A 13,442-nucleotide genomic window follows, 5' to 3' on the forward strand; every position below is an offset into this window, starting at 1 on the left:
GATGACAAAATGCTGTGGGTGTGTCCTGCCATTATGCGATTGTGGTAAACCTTTTAAAACCGCACCCTTACGGCGTTGCTAAAACTCAACTTCGTTTCTTTTTCCTGGTTCTAAAAACTGTGTTATATACACTGGTGGCGCTCCACTCTCACCAGCATGTCTTTGTGCAAAAACGTCAAGTTTTAAGCGGGAGAAAATGTTGGGCCGCGCGACAATTTTGCCAAATACTGCAGCAAACGCAATGCTCTCGATTAGAATCGTAAGATTTGCAAGAGGAAATGAGGGTAGTTTTACTCCACCTTCCAAAGGCAGAATATTGAACTTCTTTCCACACACCACACGCTTTGCCGCCTTAAATTCTCTTCCTCCCCCCCACTTCCAAAGCTTAAGGGGACTGCAGGAGCTACACGGGTCTGGTTTCTCACAACACACCAAGTCAAACTTTGCTGGCATGAGTGCACAGGCTTCTGGTTTTACACCCACTCTGTTCCTCCCTAATCCCTTTTGCTGCCGTGCCACACAAACCCAAGGTTTGGTTTAAGAAGCCATCCAGGAATGAAATAAATAAATTTGTCACTCATAAAATCATAGATCACAGGAGCATAGAATTGTGGAGCTGGAAGGCTCCATGAGGGTCCAAACCGCATGCAATGCAGGAATCTTTAGCCCAATGTAGGGCTTGAACCCACAATCCTGAGATTCAGAGTCGAATGCTCTACTGACTGAGCTATCCTAGCAGCATGAATGCATTTACACTACTCCGACCATGAACATAACACACACACACACACACTTACACACACACACACACACACACACACACACACACACACATTTCTCTCCTGTTTATATCTGAAGCCTGTCCTCACCTCTTCTTACTTCCTCTTCTCACTCAAACACATTCTCTCTCTACCACACACACACCAAATCCTCACTGCTGCAATCCCCTTAACATCCAAGACCAATTTAGAGATACACCCTGGTACTGATGCTATCAGCTACAGATGGGAGTGTTACAATGAAGTCTTTGAAGAAGACCAACTTTCCCTGTTAATACCACTGCTCTCTTGGGTCTTCATCCATCATTATTTACAAACCACTACACTAGTGATGCAAAGCAAGCTTATCCCTCTTTTTGTGACTTTTTTGGCCAGAAGTCACAAAGTGCAGTCAACATCACATGGACTCTGAGCTGCTCTAAACAAATTTCAAACTCTGTATCAATTTGGCTGCAAATCCCTTTAAAAAAAAAAGGGCAACTTAATTTAAGGATGCTACAAATGGGCTGACAAGACAAGGATGCACTTGCTAAAATGCAATGTAATGCACACATTATTACATTGTTGTAGCATTAAACCTCATGTACATGTTATGCCAGAAGTAGCCTTTAATTATCTGCTGATGGATTCCCACTTGTTTCTAGCAAATTACTTCCAGGCTCTCTGCAGAAATAAGCCTACAGCTACCTTGAGGAAAACATAGCAGTTATCTTTTGGAACAGCAACCAATAAGTACTTTGCTCTATAATCAACCACACTAATTACTTAGGAGGGCAATTGCATCCATTTCCCAAAGGGCAGTTCTTAAGTTTTCTTGACCAAAACAGCGATAACTAAAGGAGAAGTTTTAAAACTTCCTTTATGAAAGCATTTATTAAAATATATCCAGGTAAAGAAGCATCTATCGGAAATGTCCCCCACAAGCAGAGTGCTTCTTAAAATTAAAATTGAACCAAAAGCTGAAGACTGTTATTGGATACTTTCTAACAAACATTACAAATATCCATGACAACTTTGTTTCAAAGTGACCCTCACCGCTGGCAGGAATATCAGCAGCCAAACACACAAAGATGATCTAATTGTATAAGCTTCTCATTACCAGCAAGCCTTCACATACAATCCTCTATTCAAATTTTCCCCTTTGCGACTATTTTCCAAGTACACAGAGGCAAACAAAGCAAACAGGCTTATGGCACCAGACTCACCCTAGAACATCCTAGACCGTAAGCTCATTTCCTTGAACACTGCCAAGGTGCTCCCTTCTCTCCTACAACCTCTGTGTAGCTCAGGCAGAAAATCTCAAACATCGACAGCATGAGAAAACATGGGAAATGCAAGTAAGGCTAACAGGGCCAAATGCAGAAAGAGAAAGACTTTAAAAGACTCAGGTCTTGTTAAATGTCGAGTCACCACTTTTCACTTGCAGAGACGCCCCCCCCCCGGTGCCCTTAACAGCTGATGTTCAGCATCACTGCATCGCCAGGCAGGAATTCTGAACCTGCTGAATTCTTGCCTGTTAAATACACAGAACCTTGGTCAGGGAAAAGCAGGCTATCCTAATTAGTCAGTGGCTCTCCTGGGTGGTGCGCAGTGATTTATTTTTGTGCTTAAAGGTAAAGGGACCCCTGACCATTAGGTCCAGTCGTGGCCGACTCTGGGGTTGCGGCGCTCATCTCACTATATTGGCCGAGGGAGCCAGTGTACAGCTTCCGGATCATGTGGCCAGCATGACTAAGCCACTTCTGGCGAACCAGAGCAGCGCAGGGAAACACCATTTACCTTCCCGCCAGAGCGGTACCTATTTATCTACTTGCACTTTGACGTGCTTTCGAACTGCTAGGTTTGCAGGAGCAGGGACCGAGCAACGGTAGCTCGCCCCATTGCGGGGATTCGAACCGCCGACCTTCTGATCGGCAAGTCCTAGGCTCTGTGGTTTAACCCACAGCGCTTACTTTACTTCAAAAGCAGCTCAGGGGTGTTTGTGGGAGTGTCGTTTCTTCTCCTGTACAAATGATCCCTCTGGAGATTTTGCACTCTAACTTTCCTGGATGCCCGCATTTCCAAAAAAAGCTTCCCCATATCCTCAGGTGTGCTTTCCTGTAAGCAGTAGGAAGCAGCCTACTATGCACCTGACACCTGTTCATTTATGTGTGTGTGTGTGGTCTTTTTCACTTTGAAAGAACCTGGTGCTGAAAGATTCTGTCAAGGTAAAAGGAAGGTCCTTCTTCCATAACTAGAAAATCAGAAAGCACATGGATCACAGGCCCTCACAGCCTAACTCTGCGATTCAATTAAAGTTCAGGGGAGCATGCTGTGAGGTAACTACTGCCGCAGGAAGTGCCGACAGCTAGGAAGGCTGCAGAGCCTTCAGAGAGCCTGCAGAGAGATGTTTAACGGAAATAAACGCACATACAACTCCTGCCCACCTTGTGATGATTAAAGCTGAACTCTACGCCCACCAAAATTCTGAAGCAATTCAAAAGGCCCTTGATTATGAAGGAGTAAAAAAACAAAAACAAATCAGGAGCCTTGTTTGCAAGGAAAGAAACGATTTGTGAAGTTGAGGGCAGGTTTCAGCACAGCATGACTAGAATATAACCCATGACAACAGAAACTTTTAAAAAATGTTTAAATACTAACCACTGGAACGGGTTCCATTGCTTCTTGTTTGATGGGGACAGGGTCAAACATTAGCATCTTCTTAGTCAGCTTTACTTATATTGTTGTGCAGGACTCTAGAAACACAAGGGGGGAAAGCAAGAGAGGGTTTTGAGAAAAAACAAAGCATGAGAAAGCTGTAGAATACTCAGCTCTTAAGTGAACATATTTTACATTACTGCGCATAGGAGTTAATTGCATGTACGGCATGCAAACAACTGCACACAGCTTATTGCTATTGGAGAAAACAACCCAACACTGGGAGCAGGGGTAGAAGTGTGAGTCCCCTCTCAACTGTGCTTGGGCAAGGCCTGCATGCAAGTAACGCATGCAAAACACCATATTATCTCCATAATCCTTAGAATAGCTCTATACCAGGCATAGGCAACCTTCGGCTCTCCAGATGTTTTGGACTACAATTCCCATCATGCCTGACCACTGGTGCTGTTAGCTAGGGATCATGGGAGTTGTAGGCCAAAACATCTGGAGGGCCAAAGGTTGCCTATGCCTGCTCTATACTTTTAAAATTGCATTCTCATCTCCATGTAGCCGCTGCAGGTGCCCGCAAGAAGCTAATAATGGCATGCCTAAGACCACCTAGTAAGTTTGTCACGAGGAACTTCGCAGCTTATCCTCAGAAACTCTTTAGGGCAACACAATGTATGAAGTTGTGCGATACTGTCTCAAAACTTCAGGAAATCCCTTTGCATTTATGCTATCAGGAGTACTACTTTTTGGCTTCAAAGCAAATATCTACCTCTAAAAAAAAATACCACGTCTATGTTACAATAGGAAATATGTTGTCAAGCCCTACAAATACAAAAACTTGTTTTATTTTTTAAAAGCTGCTAGAAAAAATAAGAGTCCTATTATAAGGGGTCAGCAAACTTTTTCAGCAGGGGGCTGGTCCACTGTCCCTCAGGCCTTGTGGGGGGCCGGACTATATTTTGAAGGGGGGGGGAGAACGAATTTCTGCGCCCCACAAATAACCCAGAGATGCATTTTAAATACAAGGACACATTCGACTCATGTAAAAACACACTGATTCCCAGACTGTCTGCAGGCCAGATTTAGAAGGTGATTGGGTCGGATCTGGCCCCCAGGCCTTAGTTTGCCTACCATGGCTTATATGAACCCCACTCCCAGATGTTGAACTACTTTGATGTTTTGATCCAGATTTAATTCAGAATAATTAGCACAAGCAGCAGCTACAAATAACCAAAGACTCTTGGTTCTTCTTCCTCCACATAAGAGAATGCATTAATCACACAGATGTCCTGCTCACTTGTTCGGTGTCCGCAGTGAGGTCTTAAAGTAACACACCTTGTTTATGGGGGAAATCCTGTACAGTTCCTTCACATGATATTTTGTCAGCTGGAAAGCCTTTGCATGTGTCGACATTTATCCTAAAGTCTGGAACTGATTTCTAATGCCACCTAAGAGGCAGTTTAAACCAGGGATTAGATGATAAGACCTCCTGTTGGAACTTCGATTCTAGGCTCTGTATGAGCTGTGAACTCACTGGGAGAGCTCTGGGCCTGAATTTCTAAAGGTAAAATGGGCATGAACAGTGCTTTGTAAGGATGACTGAAGTGCACCACGGAAGCAATAACTGACCTAGCTCAAAGGAGTCAAAGTTGAAATCATTTAACTATTTGGCATTAGATACAGGCTGTAAGATGTAAACAAGCCAGTTTCACTTGATTCCTGTGGGACAATCTCAGTACTCCAGAATAGGACTGAGGAATACACACCAAATTTTATGATTAAAGGTAAATACTAGTAATCCTCCCTGCTCCCCCAAACCAATGTTATTTCCACTTTAATTGTTAGGACGGGCCCTCAAATAACAAGTCCCAGTTGGCACTGCCTAAACTCTGGGTAACAAATCTTATGAATTCTGTATCATTTCCAATTCACATTCCTGTAGCTCAGAGCACGCAAAACAGTTGTATTCAGAGAGAATACAGCAACCGTAATTTCTGGAAAGGAAGAAATTCCCTCTCATGTTACAGTACTGGGAACTAATTAGAAAAGGATCAGCAAAATGAGAGCTAAATCAAGTTTCAGAATTGATGGCACAATTATTTCTCAAAAGGAAAGCTTTTATTAAGTAGAACTCAGTAATTGTGCTCGTAGCAACTGTGAAGAGCCTAACACTGCCCTCAACAGGGGGAAACCTACTCTTAATATTATACGTCGCCCATCTCAAGCTAATTATAAAAATAAAATTGCTTGTATTAAATATCATCAACAGTTGCCAAACTTTCCAAGAGTCAACAGGAAAAGCATTAAAACAACAGGAGTTAAAGAAATAATGTTATGGATGGAGCAGAATTTTTTTACGTATTGGACCAATGAAATATTTAAAGAGGGCAGACAGTATGGCCACTTATTTCAAAGACATGAGAAGTAGCAGACTTGCTATGCATTTTTATACTCAACATGTGACTTGTTAAATCAGTGGCGGACTCTGGTCTTTAAAATTTCAGCGGCGCCCAGTGCAAGGCCAAAATTGGACGCCTCCCCACCTTTCAGTTATAGTTGCAAAGTCCTGCAATGCCCTCTAGTGTCGGCGCCCAGTGCAAACTGGCCAAAATCTGCCCCTGTGTTAAACAGATAGGGCCATTAAGACAGTTCAGTAAAGCATGAGAGGTGGCAGCTTAACAGCGACACAACTGCTGCCTAGAGAAGGAACTTCTTTTAAGTCTTTTCTTTGGTGATTTAAGGACGCGGGTGGCGCTGTGGGTAAAAGCCTCAGTGCCTAGGACTTGCCGATCGAAAGGTCGGCGGTTCAAATCCCCGCGGCGGGGTGTGCTCCTGTTGCTCGGTCCCAGCGCCTGCCAACCTAGCAGTTCGAAAGCACCCCCGGGTGCAAGTAGATAAATAGGGAACGCTTACTGGCGGGAAGGTAAACGGCGTTCCGTGTGCTGCGCTGGCTCGCCAGATGCAGCTTTGTCACGCTAGCCACGTGACCCGGAAGTGTCTCCGGACAGCGCTGGCCCTCGGCCTCTTAAGTGAGATGGGCGCACAAGCCTAGAGTCGGACACGACTGGCCCGTACGGGCAGGGGTACCTTTACCTTTGGTGATTGCTGTCCCATAGAAGAAAAAGGTCAGATAGCCAGGATTTTAGTGTAGATGCAATTGGAGAGCAGTACATCCACCAAAAATAAAACACAGCAGCAAAGATAGGGCCTGAGTTTAGATCACAAACTAATTTACTTTCTATGGTTTGTAAACATTTTTTAAATTACCCTTCCAGTGCAAATAAGATATACCATTATTATTCCCAAATTGCAGTGGCGGAGATTGAGTTATGTCAGCCATGAATGGGATTTATAGCCCCCCCATTCAGGATATTTTTTATGCCCCATAAGCTTTTGTTAGCATCTAAATAAAGTATGCCATCTTAAATTTTTATTTTTTAGAAAAAGCACATTGCCAGACTTAAGTCTTGCAGAATTGTGTGCATAAGCACTAAGGAAACAATTTTTTGAAATGTCAAAAGGTTATCTTTAAACTCATATGAACATTACATATAACCCCCCCATCTGCATAATGTTGCAGGTGGTTCATATTTTTTCCTGAGGCCTCAAGTGCTGAACAATACACTCAATACCTTACTTAATCCTGTCCTAAATAACATGCAAGTTCTTAAGCGCGACACTGTTTGTTTGCATCCATAGGTGGCGCTAAAAATATGCAACAAAGAACAATCCATTGTGTATTGCGGTAGATTTCACTGCAAGCATAGAATTCAACAAGTTGTTTTTTGAAATTCTCTCTGTATTTTGCCCAATGAATCAAAGGGAGCCTTTTCAAGGTAGACCGAGGTTCCAAAGGAAACGATACGAATGGTGAATCACATAACACCTCTGGAAACCAGAACATAGTGAACACTGGTAAAACACTGAGTCAATCCCATAAGTGCTTTGGGTTTTAAAAAACTCCAAACCACCACCTAAGGAAGAGGGAAGAATTATAACATAAAATGCCACAAGATATTTTGTGTTCTTATATTGTGATTTTATGTTGTAACTGCCCGGAGACCTGTGGGTATAGGGTGGCATAACAAATATATAAAATAAAATAAAACAAGAATAAAGAGGACAACACAAAAGCAATTCATTTCAATCAGATTATTCCTAAACTCCTCTTCCAAGGACCTTTGGCAGGAGCTGGTAGACCAAGGGAGGCAGTAAAATTTTCTGGTGTACACTGGGGCAGGTTTGCCAATTGCCTTGAAAGGAAAACCTATTATTATCTTTCACGTTCATTTGGAATGAGAGATCACTTAGGACAGGCATTGTGCTATCCATGGCCAATTTCCGGTTAGGCGGACATGAATGCAGAAATTTCATTATCACCTTTAAGTTTTGCCTGATCAAGCAATTTAAGGTTGCAACTATGGAGCACATGACGTCTTATGAAAAATTACAGGCAAAACTGATTAAACGCAGTGCCATCTGCAGCATTGTAATTCACAATATTTTTTTTGCTGCAGCCCCAGCTTACTGAGCCAACCCTGCCCTAGACAATATGCAGAGCAATGGATTCAGCCTAAGGATCAAGACACAATTATTTATAGTACTGCAGATCCTGACTCAAGATCTCAAGCAGAGGATTTCCCCGGTGCTCTAACCCCAAACGCTTTCCCCTTAAGGTACCAGATGCTAGGACCTTAAAACATGAAAACGCATGTGCTGTGTCACTAATTCTCCCCTCCCTGTGTAAGAAAAAAGTCATGCTCCATCAAGTCACATCCGCTCACCCACAATGATAGTGCTTTAAATATAACCCTTGCCAATAGCTTACGCTTTTGCTAGGTAGATGAATTTCTTTGATGAACAGACGTGTGAAGATTGTTCCAGCTCCTAAGAGTGGCTTGAACTTTTGCACTTCCGTCCTCTGTCGAAAAGTTTAACCACCTGAGCTATACAAGGAGGAGGACTGTGACTTTTCTTCAGTTTCAGTTTCTGCTTTTAGTAATGCAGTGCATTCTACAGACTTGGGGCTGGTTGATACAAGAAAAGGGTCTTAGCAGTGATTATTTATACCCATGGAACGCCAATTCACACATTTCTCCAAGATTTGGTAGGAATCATGTGGAGGCCATTGGCAAAACGTGAGATTCTTACATGGGTTGTATTTTTCACCAATGGTAAGCAGAAAATGTTTGGTTCAGGCCAGGCCAAGTAGATTCTTTGCATACGTCAGAAATATTAAGAGCTCTAACTCATTATGGCCGACGTGGAAAAACATTCCTAAAAGCTTATTTGGTGGTTTCAAGCCAGCTATCACGTGTTCATAATTGCCTTCCAAGACAGAGATAAGGAGTAAATTTTACATCTCTTCCCTTTCCAGTCCCATATTTACCAGAACCACCACCTGAGGTCCAGAATCTACTTTCTATTGAGATACTAGATGAAACCTTTCATGAACTTCGAAAGCAAATACAGCAGCTATTGAGACAAAAAAACTGTAGGAACATGGGAGACTGAAGAATGAGAGATGTATTGTTATTGACAACAGTACTGATAAAATGCCCCAATTCACAAAAAGTATTTTTTAAAAAATGAGATCTAAGTAACTGAACAAGAATAACTATATAAATAACTGAATTGTACCAAGGAGGACAGAAATGTTGAATATTTTAGGGACAGTTATCTGGTAAAACAGTGGAGTTCTACCACTGTTCCACCAAAGAAGAGGAACCAAAGAGGAGGAACAAGTCAGAAAGAAGATTAAGGAACTACATTAAGGATATTCTGAGTATAGCGTCCAGTTGTAATGTCTCAATTTGCAGAATTCATATATGGCATATTTTGCAAGCTACTATATATATATATATTAATTGTTGGAAGACAAAGCAGCCACAACAACCACCTTTAACTATCTAGGCCACCACTTCAGAGGAGGTGCTTAATTTCTACAAATCAGACGAGCTAATTTTGCTTTAAATATTTCATATAGGTAGAAGTATGTAGGCTATATGTAATATGAAACTACATAACTAGCAATGATGCAGTAAGCAAACATTCGTGTGTGTGTGTGTGTTAACAAGCCACACAGTTTTATTTTCCAGCCTCCTCCCAGCTGCTCCACCCTCTGGACCTTTGCCAAGGCAACTCGACTTGTCCAAACAGGACACACTTTGATAAAATTTTCGCTCACACCCTGTCCTTCCGTGAGGCTAGTGAAGCAATTGATTTCTCCATGCAAATAAGGACAGGTGCACAGTTAAAAGTCCAAGCAAACTTCTAAGGCACTTCCTGGAACTGCAACCTAGTAGAAAAAAGAGAGCACAAGCGTGTGCCAAGGAACCTGGATAAGGGAAATATAATTTATGCACTTGATTTAAAAAAGATTAATCTTCCGACGGAGTCAGGACACGACCCAGGCAAAGTTAAGTACTTTGGAGCATGCTCTGACTCTTGATCCTATTGATTTCAACAGCACAGATTTCAACAAGATGTGTTATGTCTCATTAATTTCAATGGAGAGTTGGACTCAAATGGAATTTACTCCTGAGGAGTCCTGTTTAGGATTGCACTGTTAAAATGCTCCAGACATATTTTCATGTATTTATATAACATCCTATACCCATAGTTCTCAGGGTGGTACACAACATAAAATGACAATATACAAAACACAAAATACACAACTGAGACAAAGACAACTCAATAATTCCCCCTATTTTGCCTCATCAAGACTCTATTTGTTTCTTCCTGCATGGATCAGCTTGGCTCCAAGCTACCTGAAAGTCTTGCTTTCTCCCAAATGCATCTACCCATCCTTTAAGATCTGTAGAGGGGGGACTCTATGGGGGCTGCTGCCTTCTAGCAGCACAACACAAAAGAGGGCCTTTTCCGTGGTAGCCCCCTGTATCTGCACCTCCCTGCCCTGAGAGGTTAGAGGGCTTTCTCCCTCATTGTCTATACAATATCTGCAGATGTTGAAGAACCTTTTTGCAACAGTTTTTGGTTTTACGGCTTGTTAGAGTGGGGTGTGTCTCTTTGCAGAAAAAAAATACGCTCCCTTAGGTTTTATGCTGTCCTAATGCTGTGTTATTTTGCTGTAGTTTAGTTGACTACAACACAATTTGGCCGACACAGATGCCAGCCCTACACCAAGTCTACTCAGGCAACATTATTTATTACAGGACCTAATCATGTCGTCCACTTCATCAGGAGTCCATTTGCCTGTGAATATTCCAGTGTGAAATATACAATCACCTGCTGAGAGCACCTTTTGCATTAAAACATTGGACAAGCAGACAAGTCTCTATGCAAAAGAACAGATGGACACAAATCCAGCATGAAAAATGGAAATATTGAGAAACCAGTGGGAGGTTATTTCAGCCTCCCAGGACACTGTGATTTTAAGTTGACCACATTGGAAACCAAGAAACTTCAAAACGCATCGTGAAATTGCTGGGTTACAATACTGAACTGGCACTATATATGTTTTTAATTACACTCCCAAGTATTAAGTGGCCTACCAATGGCAACACACAAACATAATTTTATTTCTATGCTGCCTTTCCACAGTTCCATCTTCAAGGCGGCTCACAGAATGGAGAGAAAAAACACATAACTGCAACATAACAAAAGCAGTCATTAGCAAGAAATAAATGTTAAAAAAATACACAACCCAACTCAACCATTTCTGCATAAATCATCACAACATCTAAAATAAAGATACAAAACAGCCAACAGCAACGACCCCCTGCCAACAAAACTCTCCAGGCAAGACCCCCAACCCAGCACGTCCGACTCATCAACAAATATGAATGACCAGCATTAATGACACAGTTATCCCTTTCTCTACTTGTCTACATTTCATTTCCTTCTGATCTGTCTGCTTGCAAGTCTCTCCCTCTTTAAATCTGGGTAACACTTCATAAATCTGATGAAGAGGACAATAGTCATGAAGACATATTCCATAGCAAAGTGGTTAGCCTTTAAGATGCCAGAAGACTCTTCCTTTTCTTCTTCAATTTGTTCTAGAAATTATACACTCATCAAAAATGCTGATGGTCTCTAAATGCACAAAACCTTTAAATGCTCTGATCAGGCTTATTTAGTAGCATTGTCAATGTTCTGCTACACACGGGAAGAAAATTCAGGACAACCACAAGGAGACACAATCTTGGTAAATATGTGGCAGAGGCTGCTTCGAGGAAAGGAGCCAGACATAGCAGAATAGAGCGCAGAGATCCAGCATCTGCACATTTCAAGGCTATTCACCATTCATGGCTTGGTCCATACTATGTGGAAGAGGAATGCTGAAAAACTCGCCTTAATCAGCATTTCCACATGTAAGCAGGGATAAAGAAAATATCTTCCAATAGTGCTGGGACGTTCCACTTATGTTTTTTTGAGAGCCAGTGTGGTGTAGTGGTTAAGAGTGGTAGACTCGTAATCTGGGGAACCGGGTTCGTGTCTCCGCTCCTCCACATGCAGCCGCTAGGTGACCATGGGCCAGACACACTTCTTTGAAGTCTCTCAGCCTCACTTACCTCACAGAGTGTTTGTTGTGGGGGAGGAAGGGAAAGGAGATTGTTAGCCGCTTTGAGACTCCTTAAAGGGAGTGAAAGGCGGGATATCAAATCCAAACTCTTCTTCTTCTTTTAAAAACTCGTGCCCCAAGTGCTGATGGAAGAACTTAATTTGGGCTTCCTAAACTCTTCTGAAGTTTCAAAACTTCTAACATCTGCTTCCACTATCTCTGGTTTCTTATATCTCTAAGGCTACAATTCCAAGAAGGTGTTCCAGGAAGTAAGAGTGCTTCCAGAATGACGACTTCCAGAGCTACCTAGGCTCTGCAATTCTGGGTCACTGCACTTGTTGAAACCACGTCTTTCTGCAAAGAATGAAGAATGGTGCTACGATCTACACTTGCAGAGATTGTGCTTCTTCTGTTCCGCCTCTTAAAGAAAGTAAACTTTAAAAAGTAAACTTTTTTTGGGGGGGGGAGGGATTCCAAAGAAACGGAAGACCATAGGAGAACAGCGATTTTATAAATGAGTGGACACTGAAATAAACACCTTGTGTAGAAGCACCCTAAGTCCCAGTGAAATCAGTAGGATGTATTTATGAATAAATATTTTTAAAACTGCGCTGTATCTTCAGAGCATTCAATTATGTTTTTTCCTTCTCAGCTGAGAGAAGGCAGTGCCTGCACACTCCCCCCTGCCTATTTGGTGTCCAGAAATGGCCCCATAGAAATCAGACAAAGAGGAAAAACAGGTTAGGATTCCAACTAATCCTACCCAAGGATATTAGTGTCACGTTAGTTGAGAAAGCACAATCTTACAACTAGAACTACTACTGTCTCTGGAGGATTAATATATAAACTTTAACGAGTCAGAACTCACACAAGAGAGGTGTTGTTGTTGTTTTTAAAGGTCCTTTTAGCACCAGACCATTCTATTCCATTTCAATTCAATATTTTTCTTAAGAAAAAAACACATTCTATCACCTAAACCCAACAGTTCACCATATATAGGATTTGGGTTAAAATTCTTCAGGGTATCTTGGAAAAGGGTACAGAGCGGGTAAAAGAAAACATTTGCCTTTTCTTTGTAACTTGGGTCTTCAGCACGTGCTACAACGCCACTGTTTTCACCCAAATCTTAACAGTTAACTATATTAAACTTCACATTTGTATCAAATAGTTATTGAATTAGTACAGGGTGGAAACGAAGAGAAAAATAACAGGGTCTATGATGAGGGAAATAGGGTTGTCAATCAACAATAACAAAAAGAAAATTGCCACTGAATGACTGGTTAATAGATGAAAGAAATTTAAACAACTCTTCATATTACCAAAACCACAGAATATATGCCTTTGCAAGCTACTTAACAAAGTCGTAACAACCAGCAAAAGCTACCATGTTGGATAGAAAAGCTATTAGAATTTCTTTTCCACACCAGTAGCAAAAGAAGACTCACAAAATATGAACGTGTTCCTCAATGGATTGGCCCTACTGATTAAGTTTG

General features: G+C 41.8%; 1 protein-coding gene and 1 long non-coding RNA gene across 3 annotated transcripts in view; one reads left to right on the forward strand and one right to left on the reverse strand.

The window, feature by feature from the left end:
- Positions 1–13,442, forward strand: part of LOC310657423 — a 290,637-nt gene that overhangs the window by 218,597 nt on the left and 58,598 nt on the right. The window lies entirely within an intron of this gene.
- The window catches only part of KLF3 (KLF transcription factor 3), a 44,333-nt gene that overhangs the window by 18,164 nt on the left and 12,727 nt on the right, over positions 1–13,442 (reverse strand). For both annotated transcript variants that reach the window (XM_083458427.1, XM_083458428.1), the window contains exon 2: positions 3,420–3,514. In XM_083458427.1, the coding sequence (XP_083314553.1) occupies positions 3,420–3,476 (57 nt within the window). In that variant the 5' untranslated portion in view covers positions 3,477–3,514. The remainder of the gene's footprint in view (positions 1–3,419; positions 3,515–13,442) is intronic.

This window comes from Podarcis tiliguerta, assembly GCF_965153285.1.
Source record: "Podarcis tiliguerta genome assembly, chromosome: 9".
NCBI classification, from domain to species: domain Eukaryota; kingdom Metazoa; phylum Chordata; class Lepidosauria; order Squamata; family Lacertidae; genus Podarcis; species Podarcis tiliguerta.